This window comes from Bubalus bubalis, chromosome 6 (assembly GCF_019923935.1).
Source record: "Bubalus bubalis isolate 160015118507 breed Murrah chromosome 6, NDDB_SH_1, whole genome shotgun sequence".
NCBI lineage: Eukaryota > Metazoa > Chordata > Mammalia > Artiodactyla > Bovidae > Bubalus > Bubalus bubalis.
Window position 1 is genome coordinate 3,094,387 of NC_059162.1, and position 17,113 is coordinate 3,111,499.

The following is a 17,113-nucleotide window of genomic DNA, read 5'->3' on the forward strand; positions in this document are numbered from 1 at the left end:
GTACAGGGGATTTATGCTGTTTTACAGCAGAAACTTCTGTAAAGACTGTCAGTTTAAAGACCGTTCTGTCAGTCTTTAAACTGACACAACAGTGTAAAGCAACTCCACTCCAGTTAAAAATAAAAATAATAAGTGAACCTGATATAACAAAAGTTCTTCTGATCCTATCTACTTCTGTCAACAAGGTTTCTCAAATTTTACATCTATGCAAATGAAAAATCTTATTATCGCATTAAGTAGTAATCATTCCCCAATACATGAAATAATTCAGTGTTGGAGCGCCATTTGTCTCAAGTTACTTTCCAACATAATTCTGCCTTTCATGTTTAATTACTTATCCAAAACGTATGCCTACTTGTTCTGATTAATTTATGTTAATAACCATACTGACACAACAAAAGAAATTAACACTGAAGAGACTTATGAGGATAGAAAATAAAAAATCATTCCCATCACTCCATATTTTTGTTGCAGAAGGATGACTGAATGATCAATAAAAGATCATCAAGTATAAAAATAAATTAACATTTTGTGGAGGAAGTGGAACTGAAATATCATTTCAAGGAGAAAAAAATGAAAAATTAACATTTCTGATTCAATGAAAAGCTTAGTCATGTATTTTTTAAATGGATGACAATAGGTCAATTTATAACCGTATTTAGAGCCCACTAGATTCATTTTGGAGAAGGCAATGGCACCCCACTCCAGCACTCTTGCCTGGAAAATCCCATGGGCGGAGAAGCCTGGTGGGCTGCAGTCCATGGGGTCCTAAGAGTCGGACAAGACTAAACGACTTCACTTTCACTTTTTTACTTTCATGCATTGGAGAAGGAAATGGCAACCCACTCCAGTGTTCTTGCCTGGAGAATCCCAGAGACAGGGAAGCCTGGTGGGCTGCCGTCTATGGGGTCACAAAGAGTCAGACATGACTGAAGTGACTTAGCAGCAGTAGCAGATTCATTTTAAAAGAATGAGATAATTGTTATTTTAAAACATCAACATTTACAATATATCAGAAATTACATGATTTGCTACTCTACTTATGTGATAAAAAACCATGTGATGGGGATAAAGAATTCTCCAAAATTCTCTTAGCAGAAATGTATGAAAACATTTAAAGGCCATAGCATCCCAGTACCCTAGAAGCTCCCTGTGCCAACATGCACAGAGCAGAGACAGGGCTCACCCTGAAGAGATGACTCTAGAGCACCTGCAGAACTCTGGACTTCCTTCAAGATAGGCAGGCAAACAAGAGGATGTTTGCTGAGATATGATGCAACAGCTCTTCAGCTGAGGGGAGGGAAGAGGAGGGGAAGGGAGTGGAGATATCAGACCAGACAGCATACTTACAGTGATTAAAGTGATTAAAGAAAGAAAGAAGAGCAGCTCAACTTCAAGGACACAGACAAATATTCTTATGCTTCCATGTGTGTACTAGACAAAAAGTCATATCTTACTGAAGCTCTACAAAAAGGCGCCACAAGTCATACAAAAGGCCAAGTGGTAGAATCTTCTGTCACCATTATTGTGAAAATGAATGCTCAACCAAAATGAATGTGGGACCACACAGGATGGGACTAAAACGCACTGCTGGACATCCTAGGGCACTCGAGGTTACTATGTAGGGCACTCAAGGTTACTATGTAGGGCACTCAAGGTTACTACAGAAGTATGAGTGGTTCAGAGATACTCTTGACACTTTTCCTGCAGTTTCACACGGGGTATCCATGTGAAAATAGCTGCTTTTTATTAATAAGGAAATGGCAACCCACTCCAGTGTTCTTGCCTGGAGAATCCCAGGGACGGGGGAGCCTGGTGGGCTGCCAGAGTCGGACACGACCGAAGCGACTTAGCAGTAGCAGCGTGGTTCTTTTATTAATAAAAGAACCACTTCCCTGGTGGTACAGTGACTAAGAATCCAGGCTTGATCTCTAGTCAGGAAACTAAGATTCCACTGGCCTCTGAACAACTCCTAGTGGCTCAGATGGTAAAGAGTCTGCCTGCAATGTGGGAGGCCCAACTTCTACCCCTGGTCTGGAAAGATCTCCTGGAGAAGGAAATGGCAACCCACTCCAGCATTCCTGCCTGGAAAACCCCATGGACAGAGTAGCCTGGTGGGCTACAGTCCATAGGGTTACAAAGAGTCCGACACGACTGAGGGACTTCACTCTCTCTCTCTCTGAACACCTCAGTCTGTGCACCCCCACGCACCGCAAGGAAGATCTTGCATGCTGCAACTAAGACCCAAGGCAGCCAAATAAATACATTTTTAAAAATTTTTCTTTTTTTTTTTTTAAAAGGAACCCTATGCTCTGAAAAGATCATTTTTAATAGCCAGGTGCCAATGCAAATTGACCTTTTTTAGTATTATCATCCTCTCCCATCATCATTCAAAACTCTCAAAGCATACATGATTCGTTCTAGAACCAATGTCCCCAGGACGTCCCTGTGAGGACTCCGTGCTTCCACTGTAGGGGGCCTGTGTTCACTCCCTGGCAGGGGAGCTAAGATCCCACAGGCCACACAGCATGGACGAAAGAAAAAATAGAAAAATCATGCCTAATCAGAGCTCTGCTTACACGAGGCCTGCAAGTCCACGGTTGTACGCGATTCTCCGTAGTCCTCAGGTTAAGCAGTGCACTGATGGTGCTTCTGTGACCGTGAATGCTTCGCCTCCTGAGTCAACTCTCCGGTTAGACTTGACCGAATGCTGGTGAGCCTGTTCTGTTAACACCTCACGATTTTTATACCTCTTACTTTGTCTTTTAGAAAGTCTGTCTTTTGGGACTCCCCTGGTGGTCCAGTGGCTAAGACTCTGATCTCTCAATACTGGGGCCCTAGGTTTGATTCCTGGTTGGGGAACTAGATCCCACATGCCACAACTAAGACCCTGTGCAGCCAAATAAATAAATAAAAATAAATATTAAAAAAAAAAAAGAAAGTCTGTCTTTTCTTTATTATCTTCATGTAAGCTTTTCAGTGCATTTGGAAATATTTCACTTTCAAAAGAAGTTTTTGATTTGCTGTCGAAAGAAAATGAATACATGTATTAAAATCAAATTAACACATTAAATATTAAAAATAATACTTTGAAATTGTTTCTATTGTTAGGCAACTTAGTTGCCAAAAACTATGTGTGCAACTATAAAACTCATAAATAGAAACTTGTAAAACCTTTAAATAATTCCAAATGAGGGTTTTCAGTGGGTTTTGAATCCACTAGTTGAAAAAAAATAAATAAATGGAGCACCTTGGTTTGCAAAAACAGCTGATGGACAACAAAGAAGATGAAAATTTCCTAGCTATAATTGGGGGATGGGACTCTCATGATTAGATAAATACTACAAATGATGAGTTTCTTGTACCTGGATCATTTTGGGCAATAACTTTTTCAAATACAGTCATTAAATCAAGATTTGAGAGACTTATTAACAGAACCAAACCTTCAGCCTTATATAATCACTAAGAGTAATATCACCAATATCATGAATCATCACATTTAAGTAAGGTTTTTAAAAATCAAACATTCAGTAAGAACCAAAAGGCTTTATACTGTTAAAGAAGCCACATTTTTAAGTGTATATCTCATCTTTCTTATCATTCCATAATCCCTATTTTTGTTTTGAATTCTATTAATTATACTGACATGATTTACATATACAGGTAGATGATACTTCATAACATAATCAAATGCTTTAATGATAAATCAGTTTAATGATAAAAAGTTTGCTGGACAAGAAAGCACATACATATATACATACACACACACAGATTATACCCTCGAACTTTAAAAAATTGAGACACGTGTCTAAAAAATCTTAGGGATCTTAAGCAAATCCAACAGCACCATCTCTACAACCTGTCTCCATCACAACATCTCATGAGATTAATAAGACTCAACAAAGAAATAGTATCAGTGAAAAGACACAATCAAAAAATAGGAGGAAGAAAAAGATAAAGTATTACAAAAGTGTTTGAGACAAAAAAAAAAAAATGGGTAGAAAACCTAAATAGACATTTCTCCAAAGATACAGAAACAGCCAACAGGTACGTGAAAAGATGTTCAACATTGCTAATTATCAGAGAAATGTAAATCAAAATGGCCATCATAAAAAAGTCTACAAATAACAAGTGCTGGGGAGGGCATGGGGAAAGGGGAACCCTCCTACACTATTGGTGGGTACTTAAAAATTTTTTTTTAAATAGTATCAGGCAGAAGACCTAAGCAAATGCTATAGGTATGGTGAGCTGGAGCTAGGTGACCAGACAGCGTGCATCAGGAACACACTTCAAAGACTTTCCAACAGGAAGTACAGGAGGCAACAGCAAGCAGCATGCCCTGTTGTCTGGGCTTCATTCTAATAGGCACGTGCTAGACGCGCTAGTGCAATGAGCAAGAGGAGAATTTCAGTCACAGCAAACAGCAAATGTGAACAGCCCCGGGTGTCAGGGTGGTAGGGAGCCCAATGGACCAAGCCAGGAGTGTGGCCAGAATCAAGAACAAAGAGACCAGCGGCAGGAGAGCAGCAGGGCCAGATCATGCCAGGCCTCTCCGGCAGCAGCTTGGGGCAGTACAAAGCAGACAATGTCAGCTCTGTTTCTCACAGCAGGACTTCAGTCCCATGATTCTGGAAGCACCCGATGGAGGGACGGTATGGAATAAGTGATCTGGTTGGATGGGGATGGCTGCTGAAGTTCCAAGAACCCAGGTCCAGGGAGCATTCCAGGGCGCTCCAAAAGCAGATGCTGACTCATGATCAAGCCAAGCTGACAGCTCCCACCTCTGAAGGGACCGCAATGTCCTCTCTTGGGCTGTATTATTCATACACTGTCCAACTGACCTGCCTTAAAATACCACTGAGGGCTAGTCTCTGCTGGCAAAGAAAGTCCAAAACAGGAATAGGTTTAGTAAAGGAAAAACCTGGATTCCTATCTGGCTTCTGTCACTGACTAGCTACATGACCTCTCCCATTGTTACCCATCAATGGGGAAGATACCTGCCCCACTTCAAAGGGAAGAGACAATCAAATGCTTTAATGCTAAATTGGCTGGCTGGTAAAAGCTGTTTAAGCAGTTTTAAACTATCCTGACAGAGACTTTCTCTCATATTTTCTTATTTCCTGAGTTCCTCTCAAGTCCAAGCACTTGATACAGTATTCTACACAATGACATTCAGCAAATATCCACTTAGCACACATTAAATAAATACTAGACTCTCAATAAGCAATACCAATGAGTCCTAACTCAAGTTCAGGTGGGCTTTATATTGTCTAGTCATTGCAACACAAATAGGATAATTAAATATGGTTTCAACCGTGGCCTCAAAAGCCTATTTCAAATAGTTATGAATGAAAAGAATAAAAGGCTAATTATAAATTATGGTTTGCCTCAGTCCAACAAATGCTGAATGACAATGCTGAATAAAACACTGCAACAGGCATTAAAGAAAAAAATAAATGAGTTGCTCTTACAGAACTTTTATTATAGTGAGGGAAGCAGTCAACAAATAACCCCAGCAATTGGGGGCTTCCCTGGTGGCTCAATGGTAAAGAATCTTCCTGCTAATGCAGGAGATACGGGTTAGATCCCTGGCTTTGGAAGATCTTGCGGAGAAGGAAATGGCAACCCTCTCCAGTATTCTTGGGCTTCCCAGCTGGTGCTAGTGGTAAATAAGCCGCCTGCCAGTGCAGTAGGCATAAAAGACAAGAACTTGATCCCTGGGTCAGGAAGATTCCCTGGAAAAGGGAATGGCAACCCACTCCAGTATTCTTGCCTGGAGAATTCCAGGGATAGAGGAGCCTACAGTCCACAGGGTCTCAGAGAGTCATGCACAACTTAGCAACTAAACAACAATGGCAAAATGTGGTGAAACTACAGAAGCATTAGAGATAAAAAATAATTCTGATTAAGGATATGGATAACAAGGTTCCCTGGGGAAAGTATTAACCTAAATGAAGCCTTAAAAGGATTATAGGCCATTCCAGGGAAAAGACCAGGAGCAAAAGTAGAACTGAAAGCAAGGGAGGTTCAAAAGGGTGAGGATATATGTATACCTATGGCTGATTCATGTTGAGCTTTAACAGAAAACAGCAAAGTTCTTTAAAGCAATTATCCTCCGATAAATAATGAATTTTTTAAAAAAGTATAACTGAAAGCAGTTCCACAGATGTGTGGTGTATATTTGGGTGTGGGGAAGCAGGACAAGAGTAGAAAAATAAACAGTCTGGGGCCACATCTTGGGGGCAGGGAACTGTGCAACGTGCTGAAATACCGGACTTGTAGTCTGGGTGATGGAGATGCATCCAAGGTTTCTCAGAAGAAGAGTGACGCAGTCAGAGCTAAGCTAAAGAAGACCTCTCTGAGGATAGTGCAGAAAAAGAAACTATTTAAATGGCCGAGGAAGAAGCCACAGGGCAGTAAACAGCAAAAATGAAGAGAACAGGGAATGGCAGCTAAAGTCAAGGGTATATATGCAGGCAAAGAAATTTAAACTGTCATTTTCCCCGCCAACCACAGTTACTTGTTGCTCTCTAGACCTGTCCTTTAAGAGGAAATGTGAGAATCTGGTCTTTAATAAACATTTAGATTATTTTCTGAACCCACCACAATTTTAGATGAGTTTTTAGCAGTGATTTGTCATGTCAGCCCAGTAAAGCTTACTCTAGAGTTCTAATTCATCTTCATTTGTAAAACAAACTTTTAAAATGTGATAATATGGAGCAGCAATCACTATTTTTGCCTTCCATAACCAAAATAATTTAGGCTAAGATAAAATACTTGCAACTCAGGGCAGCCACAACAGTTAGACAAATTAGAGCTCTCCAGAGAAGCTAAACAGGGAGTTGTTTTCTCTTATAAAGCGGGGGCGGAGAAGGCAATGGCACCCCACTCCAGTACTCATGCCTGGAAAATCCCATGGACGGAGGAGCCTGAAAGGCTACAGTCCATGGGGTCGCGAAGAGTCAGACACGACTGAGCGACTTCACTTTCACTTTTCACTTTTATGCATTGGAGAAGGAAATGGCAACCCACTCCAGTGTTCTTGCCTGGAGAATCCCAGGGACGGGGGAGCCTGGTGGGCTGCCGTCTATGGGGTCGCACAGAGTCGGACACGACTGAAGCGACTTAGCAGCAGCAGCATAAAGCAGGGGAGAGAGCAGTGAAGATCTACACTATGGGGCCAATGTGCATTTCCATTTCCTTTTGGGTCAAGTACCTCTGAAACCATTCTATAGCTGTTTCCAAGTAGCCCCTTTCCAGGTTGAAGGCATAAACTTGTGTTCTGCAAGCATGCCTTAGTCAAGTCTTCTTAAACAAGAACAATGGCTAGGACAGGGCAGTACCTATCTAGTTCTGGCTCCACCACTAAATATATGATCTGAATTCATTATTTCCCTCATTCATCAGTGATGAGATGAAGTGCTGGACTCCAGGACCTCTGAGGTTTCCTAGCTCTAAAACTGTCATTTTCTGTTGATGCCCTTGGACCCTTTCAGTTCAGTTCAGTCACTCAGTCGTGTCCGACTCTTTGCGACCCCATGAATCACAGCACCCCAGGCCTCCCTGTCCATCACCATCTTTCGGAGTGCACTCAAACTCACGTCCATCAAGTTGGTAATGCCATCCAGCCATCTCATCCTCTGTCGTCCCCTTCTCCTCCTGACCCCAATCCCTCCCAGCATCAGGGTATTTTCCAATGAGTCAGCTCTTCGCATCAGGTGGCCAAAGTACTGGAGTTTCAGCTTCAGCATCAGTCCTTCCAATGAACACCCAGGACTGATCTCCTTTAGGATGGACTGTTTGGATCTCCTTGCAGTCCAAGGGATTCTCAAGAGTCTTCTCCAACACCACAGTTCAAAAGCATCAATTCTTTGGCGCTCAGCTTTCTTCACAGTCCAACTCTCACATCCATATATGACCACCGGAAAAACCATAGCCTTGACTAGACGGCCTTTATTGGCAAAGTAATGTCTCTGCTTTTCAATATGCTATCTAGGTTGGACCCTATGCCTTCTCCCAAATTCCTTTAACAAGCCCAGAGCAAATACCCAGGAAGTAGAGTATCAACCTTGCTTCCAGAGCCCCCTGTACTAAAATGTTCAGGCTTGAGACCCCCAAACGAGGTCCAATCTGTTGATGGGGACCATCCTTTAAACAAAAACAAACCCCACCCCCCACCCCCCAGCAAAAACAAAAATTCAAACTCCTTGGAAGAGAGATGCTAAGTACTGGAACATAGAATCATGACATAATTGCCGCAAACTGACTACAACACAAAATTTTCAAAGTCCAATGCTCCTTGGGACTTTTTTAGTAACAAAAAAATTATAAAATAACTTTAAACAATGACAAACTATTTGTGATTGCCCAAAAGGTACAACATGCTTTAAAAATTGCTTGAGGGATTTCCTGGCAGTCCAGTGGTTAAGACTCCACATGCTGCCAATGCAGGGACTGCATGCTTGATCTCTACTGAGGGAACTAAAATCCCACATGCCACTTGACACAGCCGAAGATTTAAAACTGTGTGAAAACAGACCCTTTTTGGGGAGTATCTTCTTCCTTGATTAGAAACAGGGAAAAAAAGAGAGCTCCCTTAAGAGCTCTTTACTAGTTCGTACCTGACACCTTACCAAAAAAACACTTACATGTATACTGATATCAACTGAGAACAGGTGATCATTCAGGAACACAAAAATAAGAAGGGAGTTATTTCACCTTTCAGATTTCAATTTCTACCTCTGTAGTAACTAAATTATTTAGCTGATTACTAAGGTCATTTTGTTTCTAAATGCTATACTCATATGTCAGTTTGTCTCCCTATCCCTAGGAGGGCTGGATCTCAGGTCAATATTTGAGTCCAGCTATACCCCACTTCTCCCAACTATACTCCAGTACTTTCGCCACCTCATGCGAAGAGTTGACTCATTGGAAAAGACTAATGCTGGGAGGGATTGGGGGCAGGAGGAGAAGGGGACGACAGAGGATGAGATGGCTGGATGGCATCACGGACTCGATGGACTTGAGTCTGAGTGAACTCTGGGAGTTGGTGATGGACAGGGAAGCCTGGCGTGCTGCGATTCATGGGGTCGCAAAGAGTTGGACACGACTGAGCGACTGTACTGAACTGAACTGATACCCCACGTCGGCTTCCCTGGTGGCTCAGACGGTAAAGAATCTGCTTTCAGTGCAGGAGACCCAGGTTCGATCCCTGGGTTGGGAAAATCCCTGGAGAAGGGAATGCCAACCCACTCCAGTATTCTTGCCTGGAGAGTTCCATGGACAGAGGAGCCTGGCGGGCTCCAATCCATGGAGTCGCAAAGAGTTGGACACGACTGAGCGACTAACACACACACACACACACACACACACACATACACACTGCAGGTATTGTGCTAGGAGCGCTGGGAATACAGCCATCAACAACAAAAAAGAAGCCGCGCGACACGAATATGCTCGGGGGGTGGGGCGTGGAGTGCTGGTTCTAATGTAACAGGTAAACTTCCTAAAAGAACTGGCATCCTGGTTTGGCTTTGGCGTAACATGGAAAAAATTTCAAAATTAAAAAAGGCATTCAACCAGGGGAAATTCAACAAACTTCTGGGCCCTAAAGCAGGCAGATTTCCTAACCCTGGGAGCTACGGATGAGATTAACTAATCAATAAAGAAGTTCCACAGCGCCAGCTGTCGCGTCTGGGCCACACGCGCCGAACTAGTCCAGACCTGGAGGGAAACGTGTAAAACCAAAATGGAGGAGGGGCTCCGGCAGAGTCAGATCCGGAGCGAAAACCTCGTGGCTCTCCTCTCATGGCGCCAACCAGCCTTCCTGCTCCGCTTTCCCCAACCCTAGGAGGCATCATCTCGCCTCGCCAGACCCAGCGCGCAGCACCCATGTCTCACAGGCTCCCCTTGAGTCCGTGCGCCGAATCAACTTGGAGATTGTTAAACAGTAAGGGAAACAAGTAGCCACCTTAAAGGAAGGGGAGCAAAGAAAGAAACATCTGTGAGGACTCCACCCTTCTCCACCTGCAGAAAAAGCCGGGGGTAAAGCTACGAAAAGCATATCCCTAGCTTTGCTGATAAAACAATAAAGCAGGCTGCTAGAAGGGTCAGACACCCAGAGGATGACCACTTTCCGCGGACCCAAGACACCTACGGCCCCAGACATCTAAGAGCCCGGGGCCAGTACAACTTTCTCATTGAAGATGACCGCGTTTCCTCTTAAAACCAGAGAGGGAGAGAAAGAGAAAAGCCCTTGGTATGATCATTACACTGATGTCACCTTGCTTATTTGGCTCTCAGGATTTTTCCCGGAAACCCCTGCAATCCCCGGCCCCGGCATCCAGTCCAAGCGGGGCTCCTCTTCTTCCCCTGGACGCTGCCTCGTGCTTTCTCGCAGCCGTCCGGATAGGGCTACGCGGCTCGCTCCGCCCTTGGCAGCGGGGCTGCGCCGCTGGGCGAGAGCATCAACGCCAGGACAGGGGAAGACGGGTGTACCGGGGGTTCGTAGAGGACCCTGCTTAAAGCCCTCTCCCCCACGTCGGACTTGCAAAACAATAAGCATCCGTTTTCTCTGCCCCTCCCCCACAGGACCCCGGCCACGAGTCACTGCCGCCAGGGGACCGTGCCAGCCCTGCGATCGGTAACCGGGGTACCTCTGGAACCTCGGGTGGCCCGAGTCCCCACCCGCCCGTCCCCCGCAGCGGCGCCCGTAGTCTGCGCAGGGAGGTCTCGGCACTGGAGCGCTGCCAGGAGCGGAGGCGCGCGGGCCACGCGGTGGCTGCAGCAACTGACACAGCCCGCGGCCGCCGGCCACATGCGCCGCCGCGGGGCCGGGACCCGGGAGGGGACCTGAAGGGAGGGGGAGAGAGCGCGCCCCGGGGCCCCGCTGTACCTTGCCGCTGGCCGTGCCCCCGCTGACGCCGATCAGGAAGGGCTCGCCGCCGTTGGGCTGCTGGTGGTTCTGCAGGGTCTGCTCGCTGTCCCCGGCCATGGCTCGCGCGGCCCCTCCTCCCGCTGCCTGTGCGAACCGACGCACGCTCCCCGCCCGCGCCCGCGCCGGGCTCCCTCTGCTTCCCGCAGCCGCCACTGGGCGCTGCCCAGGCCAAGGCTGCCGCCGCTCCCAGCTCGGAGCCCGGTGCTGCCTTTCCCTAAGGAGCGCAGAGCCTTCCTCTGCCCGCTGCGGCCGTCCCGGTTTACATCCCAGGCAGAGGTCAGCGTGATGCTGCTGCTCCAATCCCGGCGGGCAGCGCACTGCTATTCGCCGAGGCGGCGGCGGCGAGGCGTCTGGCCCCCGCCTCCGCCCCTCCCGGGCCCCGCCGCCACCGCCCGAGGTCTCTGGGAAAGGTGTGAGCCCGACCCTCCTCCCTACCCACCCGGTTAACCCTATCAGCGACGACGGCCTGCCGAGGACCAAAGGAGAAGAAAGGAGCCTTCCGCGTGTTTTAATTGGGTATGCCCCCACCTATTTCAAAAGGGATAAAAAGCTAAAAGGGCAGATCAAATAATAGAGAGGATGCCTCAGGTTTGAGAAGCAAAATCAGAACAAGCTTGAAAGAATAAGATGAAACAAAGGGTTAATGTCATTTATCCATTGTCCAGACTAAAAACTTGTGTTCCGAAAATGAAATTTTTTCCCCCTCCCGTTTGCCAAAATAATATGTCAGCCTCTGGCTTTAAATATTTCCTCTTTTGGGAATCTCCAAACACCATCCTCTAACTTAACAGGAGACTTTCAGTAGCCCTTCTTCAGAAAGAAAGGTAATTTGAGGGGGCTCTGAGGAACGCCCTCCCTCCCGACATCAATGCCCTTTCTAACCATATTTTGAAATCCCAAACACGGAGGTTCCTGTGGAGTTAGGACTGTGGAAGCGTTAAAACAATGCATGTCGATTTATTAGTACCTTTAAGTGAACCGGTTTAGGTGGGCAATTAGGTACTTGGTTACAAAAGACAGTAGCTGCTGGTGACCAAGAGTGGGGCCACCTCTGGAACCAGATTTCTGTATTAGCTGCAGTTCCCTGAGCAAGTCACTCAATCTCCCTTGCTCAATGTTCTCATCTGTTAAATGGGAATGATGGCAATTACATGCTAGGATTATTGTATTAAAATGAACTTTTATATTTAAAGTGTTTAACAGAGGGCCTGACACAGGTGCAAGCCTTTCTATAAATTGCTGTGAGAAAAGGCCCCAAAAGGGCTGAAACTGGAGAAGGAGCCTTTGCTGAAGCACAGGAAAGAGAGAGAGGACTAGACTAGCCAGTTCCAACCTCTGCTCCTGGCATCAGTGATCTCCAGGCCCTACCATCTAAAGAAGAACTCAAGTCTATTGCATTCTCTTTCAAAACTTAGTAAATTATCTTAAATTCAGAATTACTTTGAAAAAATTACTAAAGAAAATTAAGAGTATTAGAAAAAAACATACTCTTCACTTTTTAAATATTTCAGGTTACTATCCACAACCAAACGCCACAGAAGCTCAGACAAGAAACTAACCTGGGGAGAGCAGCTTCCTGGAACCCAGAGGCAGGCATTTGGGAGAGGTTAGCGAGAAGCCTTATCAGATTGCTGAGGGGTGGGTGGGTTTTGGCTGATTTGTAAATCTGCTTCTTCTCCTACAAGTTCTTCCCTTAGTGAAAAGATAACGATCTTTTAGGATTATGGCAGAGCTTTTCAGAGGCAAGAAAGGCCAACTGAAATTTGGAACTTGATGGACTCATAGCTAAGGGGATATTAGGTTATTGAGAGAAAGAAGAATAAAACAATGCCACATTCTCCATGAACTTTTCCCAAATTCCCATCTTCTTTATCATTCCAATAACTTTTTTCTACAACATTTTAATCATAAAAATTTTCAAACTTTAAGTTGAAAGATTTTACAGTAAAGACTGATATAGCCACCACCTAGATTCTCCTGTTAACATTGTATTATACTTGCTTTATCACATCTATGCATTGTACCTTTTGTTTCCCTTTCTTAAGTGACTTACTACAAACTGGTTTACACATTTCTTGCTTTGTTTGTCTGCCTGTTTATTTTCTATCCGTAGCACCTAAAACAGTTTCTGACACATAGCCTTAGGGAGTAAAAAGACACCATATCTCATTTCTACATTCTTAAGGCCCACAGAACAGAATAACTGCGGGTAGGAGGCACTCACACAATACATGTTTGTTGAGTACTGGAAGAATGAATGAACAAATATGAAAGAGGTAAGAAAATGTGCTGTGCTGTGCTTAGTTGCTTGGTTGTGTCTGACTCTTTGTGACCCCATGGACTGTGGCCTGTCAGGCTCCTCTGTCCATGGGGATTCTCCAGGCAAGAATACTGGAGTGGATTGCCATGCCCTCCTCCAGGGGATCTTCCCAACCCAGGGATCGAACCCAGGTCTCCCACATTGCAGACGGATTCTTTACCAGCTGAGCTACCAGGGAAGCCCAAATACCAACAAGTAAATATCAGTTCCACCATTTTGGAAGAAAATGTGGTTTTCCCTAGATTGCATTTATGTGGTTACTATTATTTCTGAATGTTCTGTTTTCCTGTCATTCCAAGTAACTGTCTACCTCTAATCCTAGTTTGTGCATCTGTTAACTAGTGGAACTAACTCCTTAACTGAGCTAACTCATTACACTTATCTGCACCCTGTTTAATAATAATAATAATATTTGACATGAGTTAATATACATAAAAGTGCTCTGAAAAAAACAAAAGCTATCTATAAAGGCCTAATCCAGCTGCTCTCTGCACTCCCTGTTTTCACTTTGCTATTTTCTTTTTTTCTGTTTGTCCCTAGGGCAGGCTCACCTACATAGAAGGAAGTTCCCCTGTCCATTTAAATTATTAAAAATATTCTCAGCACTGGTGACCTCAACAAGGACTTCTGCATCTTTGCTTTCTATAAAGCAGGGTAGGCTGTCTGTGCTATTCCCTGTGCTGTGTCATCCTCTCTCGGGAGCCTGGTCACCAAATCCCACATCTTAGGATGTTCAAATCACATTTGAGCCTCCTGCAGCAATTACACTGCAGATTCTGGATTAAGTGATTTCCAGATGCCCTCCTTCCCCTCCCACTAAGAACAAAAAAAAAAAAATCAAATGTTTTCAATAAAATCCAGAGCTAGAACAGATGCACGGGAATACATTTTCTTGGTATCTATGAGAATTTTCTTATACGTAGAGATTCAGTCTGATCAAGTTCTGGCCTAGTTAACATTTGGGAATGAAATCAGCATGAATGTGCAACTACAGCTATAGCCAAAGAAGAAGAAAAGAACTTGCTACTGACAGTCCTCTGCCTCCCTTATACCCTTAAAGTAGCTACAGTTCTGAACTAGACAAGCAACCTTACATTTTGCCTCCAATTGACAAATGCTACCACCAGGTGCTTCACACACCATAGCTAGTTCTCTAATTGCTTATCACATTTCCCAACCAGAAAAAAAAGTTCTCACACTTCAGTATGTCTTCTGCAGCATGTTAGTTCCCTGTTATGCCTTTCCATTTACCTCCTGTCTTTTATTAATCAGCAATTACTTTGACAGGTCATAAGTACTGTTCTGAGAAGATGACCAGATGATATGAAAGCTCCCCAACATCTAGCTTTGTAATCTTCAGTTCAGTTCAGTCGCTCAGTTGTGTCCAGCTCTTTGCGACCCCATGGACTGCAGCATGCTAGGCTTCCCTGTCCATCACCAAATCCCAGAGCTTGCTCAAACTCATGGCCACCAAGTCAGTGATGCCATCCAACCATCCTATCATCTGTGATCTTAATCAGTCACATTCTCAGATAGATACTGTTAGGCTGCAGGACATAGCAGTCTTAGAGCAGCATCAGCAGCCTCTGAAGGCAAATCCATGGTCCCCACCCCAGAAGTAGTAAACCTGAAACTTCGTGGGCCAGGCAATTTGTCTTTCATAAACTGTACACATGATTCAAGTGCTTACCAAAGTTTGAGCACTCCGGATTTAGTGGAAAGAAGACAGTGTGAGCTCTACTTAGAAAAGCGCAGTTTACATCCTTGCTTTGTTACTTACTCATTTTATAACCTTTAGCAAGTTACCTTCTACACACCTCAGTTTCTTTAACTGTTAAATGGTACCTGGCTCATAGGATGGTTGTAAAAAATAATAAAAATATTATCAGTATACATATAATGGTTGTTAAGTATCATTTCTCTTTCCCTCCTATTTCTGTCACAAGTCTCTAACTATTGCAAGAGGCACACCATTAGAGATTAGGCATTCCAAAGGTAAGGACTTCTAATCCCTGTGCACACTTTAAACTAAAATAAAAAAGATAATGTCCAAAATAAGTAACTCTACATGTAGTGCTTGCCTGCAGTTGGAGAAGTTGGGTATAAATGGAGAGTGGTGGCTAATGGGTCTGCGATCTCTTTTTAGAGTAAAGGGAATGTTCTGAAATTGTCTGGTGGTTGCGCAACTTTTGCATAAGAACCTTTTAATCATATAAGATGGTGAATTATATGGTATGTAAGTTGTATCTCAGTAGAGCAATTTCAAAAAATAGGTCTCAACCTGCAGTCTAGGAGGGGAAAGAAGTTTTGCAGAATTGGTAACAGAAATAACAAAGGCACAGGGGAAAAAAAGAGAACTAAAAAGACAATGTTAGGGGATTTTGTAACATAAAAAACAGTGCCCAGATGCAAGTCATTAATTTTTTTATATTCAGTATACTGATTTTTACACATATGCCCTTCCCCTTCCTCAGAAAGATAATAGTCGTACAAGGGCCCTTAAACTTTAGCTGGCCCAACTTCAGAAATCCCACATGCTGCTAGAACTCTTCCCAGACTTTGAAAAAGTTAACATACAAATTTTAGTCCTATAGCGATTTATTTTCTCTCCCTACCTTATAACATGATTTGTTAGTGTGATTCTATGAAAATAAAGTCAGGAGTTCAGTTGTCTTGCCCAGCTAGCTTGCAGCATCCTTGTTTTGTTCACACTCTGTGTTCTAAGCCATTTACCTTTATTCTGTTCCCAGTTCTTATCCCAGACCTGTATCTGACTCTGTGCTTCTTTTCCTATCACCAGACCACCTTGCCCATCCCACTTTTCTGCAGTGACTTCCTTCACATTCCTCAATTAGCTCCGAGGTCACTTTCTCTGTAAATAATCTACTTCTACCCCTCCCCCTTCACCCTCGGGCTGATGCTTTGTCCATTACACCATAATGGACATTATGGTTGGTGATGTACAGTGCTGGGACTAGGGTGACACAAGGGTGTCAAAATGTAAGGGGGCTCTGACTCTCGGATGGAGCAAGTGCTAGAGTAGCTGTGCTGTGCTCAGTCGCTCAGTTGTGTCCAACTCTCTGTAGCCCCATGGACTGCAGCCCACCAGGCTCCTCTGTCCATGGGGATTCTCCAGGCAAGAATACTGGAGTGGGTTGCCATGCCTTCCTCCAGGAGATCTTCCCGACCCAGGGATCAAACCCGGGTCTCCTGCATTGCGGGCAGATTCTTTTCTGTCTTGAGCCACCAGGGAAGCTAGTGTAGGGTGGGCCTTAAAAAGGAGTCTTCCATATGTGTTTGTTCTAAATGTCTTCTTTGTCTCTCTCTAGTCCCAGCCCTAGTAATTGTCAACAGGAGAAGCAGAAGATGGTACAGCTGATGGCATCAATCTCAGAGGAGTAGCTACATTTAGACTGGTGGCCACGGATGGCAGGTCTGACTGTCCTGGAGGTGATGCTGAGGTGCCAATTTGTGTTGGAGGCTCAATGAGATTGCAGATTTAGCAGATTAGTTTTTTCTCGGTGTTCAAATGGTATGTTGCTGAAAAGTTACTTCGGTATCTCAAAGCAAACTCGCCCCAGATCATTAGGAGAGAAAATTAATTCAACTCTGCTTCATAATGAAATTACAGCTGTTCCTGGTGGCAGAGAGGCCTAAAGGTTTGAGTGATAGAACCTAGTGTTTCAGAAATATTTTTAGTCAGAGACTGAGAAAACTAAAAAAAGCAACAGATTCCCCAGGCACACACACACACACTCACAAGTAGAATTTTGAGTGTAATTTACTTAGGTCTGACACAGCCTGCTGGCCAGGGGAGGTGGTGGGGGTAAGGGCAGCTTCAGAGGAGAGCACCCACT

At 44.3% G+C, this 17,113-nt stretch overlaps 1 protein-coding gene and 1 long non-coding RNA gene across 3 annotated transcripts in view; one reads left to right on the forward strand and one right to left on the reverse strand.

Moving 5' to 3' along the window:
- UCK2 (uridine-cytidine kinase 2) overlaps positions 1–11,207 on the reverse strand; it is a 66,361-nt gene extending 55,154 nt beyond the window's left edge. Inside the window, exon 1 of one of the 2 annotated variants that reach the window (XM_006057291.4) lies at positions 10,895–11,207. In XM_006057291.4, coding sequence (XP_006057353.1) covers positions 10,895–10,993 — 99 coding nt within the window. In that variant the 5' untranslated portion in view covers positions 10,994–11,207. The other variant, XM_025287441.3, reaches the window with a different exon arrangement.
- A 117-nt stretch (positions 11,208–11,324) lies between these two features.
- Positions 11,325–17,113, forward strand: part of LOC112585516 — a 46,097-nt gene continuing 40,308 nt past the window's right edge. Inside the window, exons 1-3 of the long non-coding RNA XR_003109870.2 lie at positions 11,325–11,452; positions 12,448–12,542; positions 16,586–16,788. This is a non-coding gene — a long non-coding RNA (uncharacterized LOC112585516). The remainder of the gene's footprint in view (positions 11,453–12,447; positions 12,543–16,585; positions 16,789–17,113) is intronic.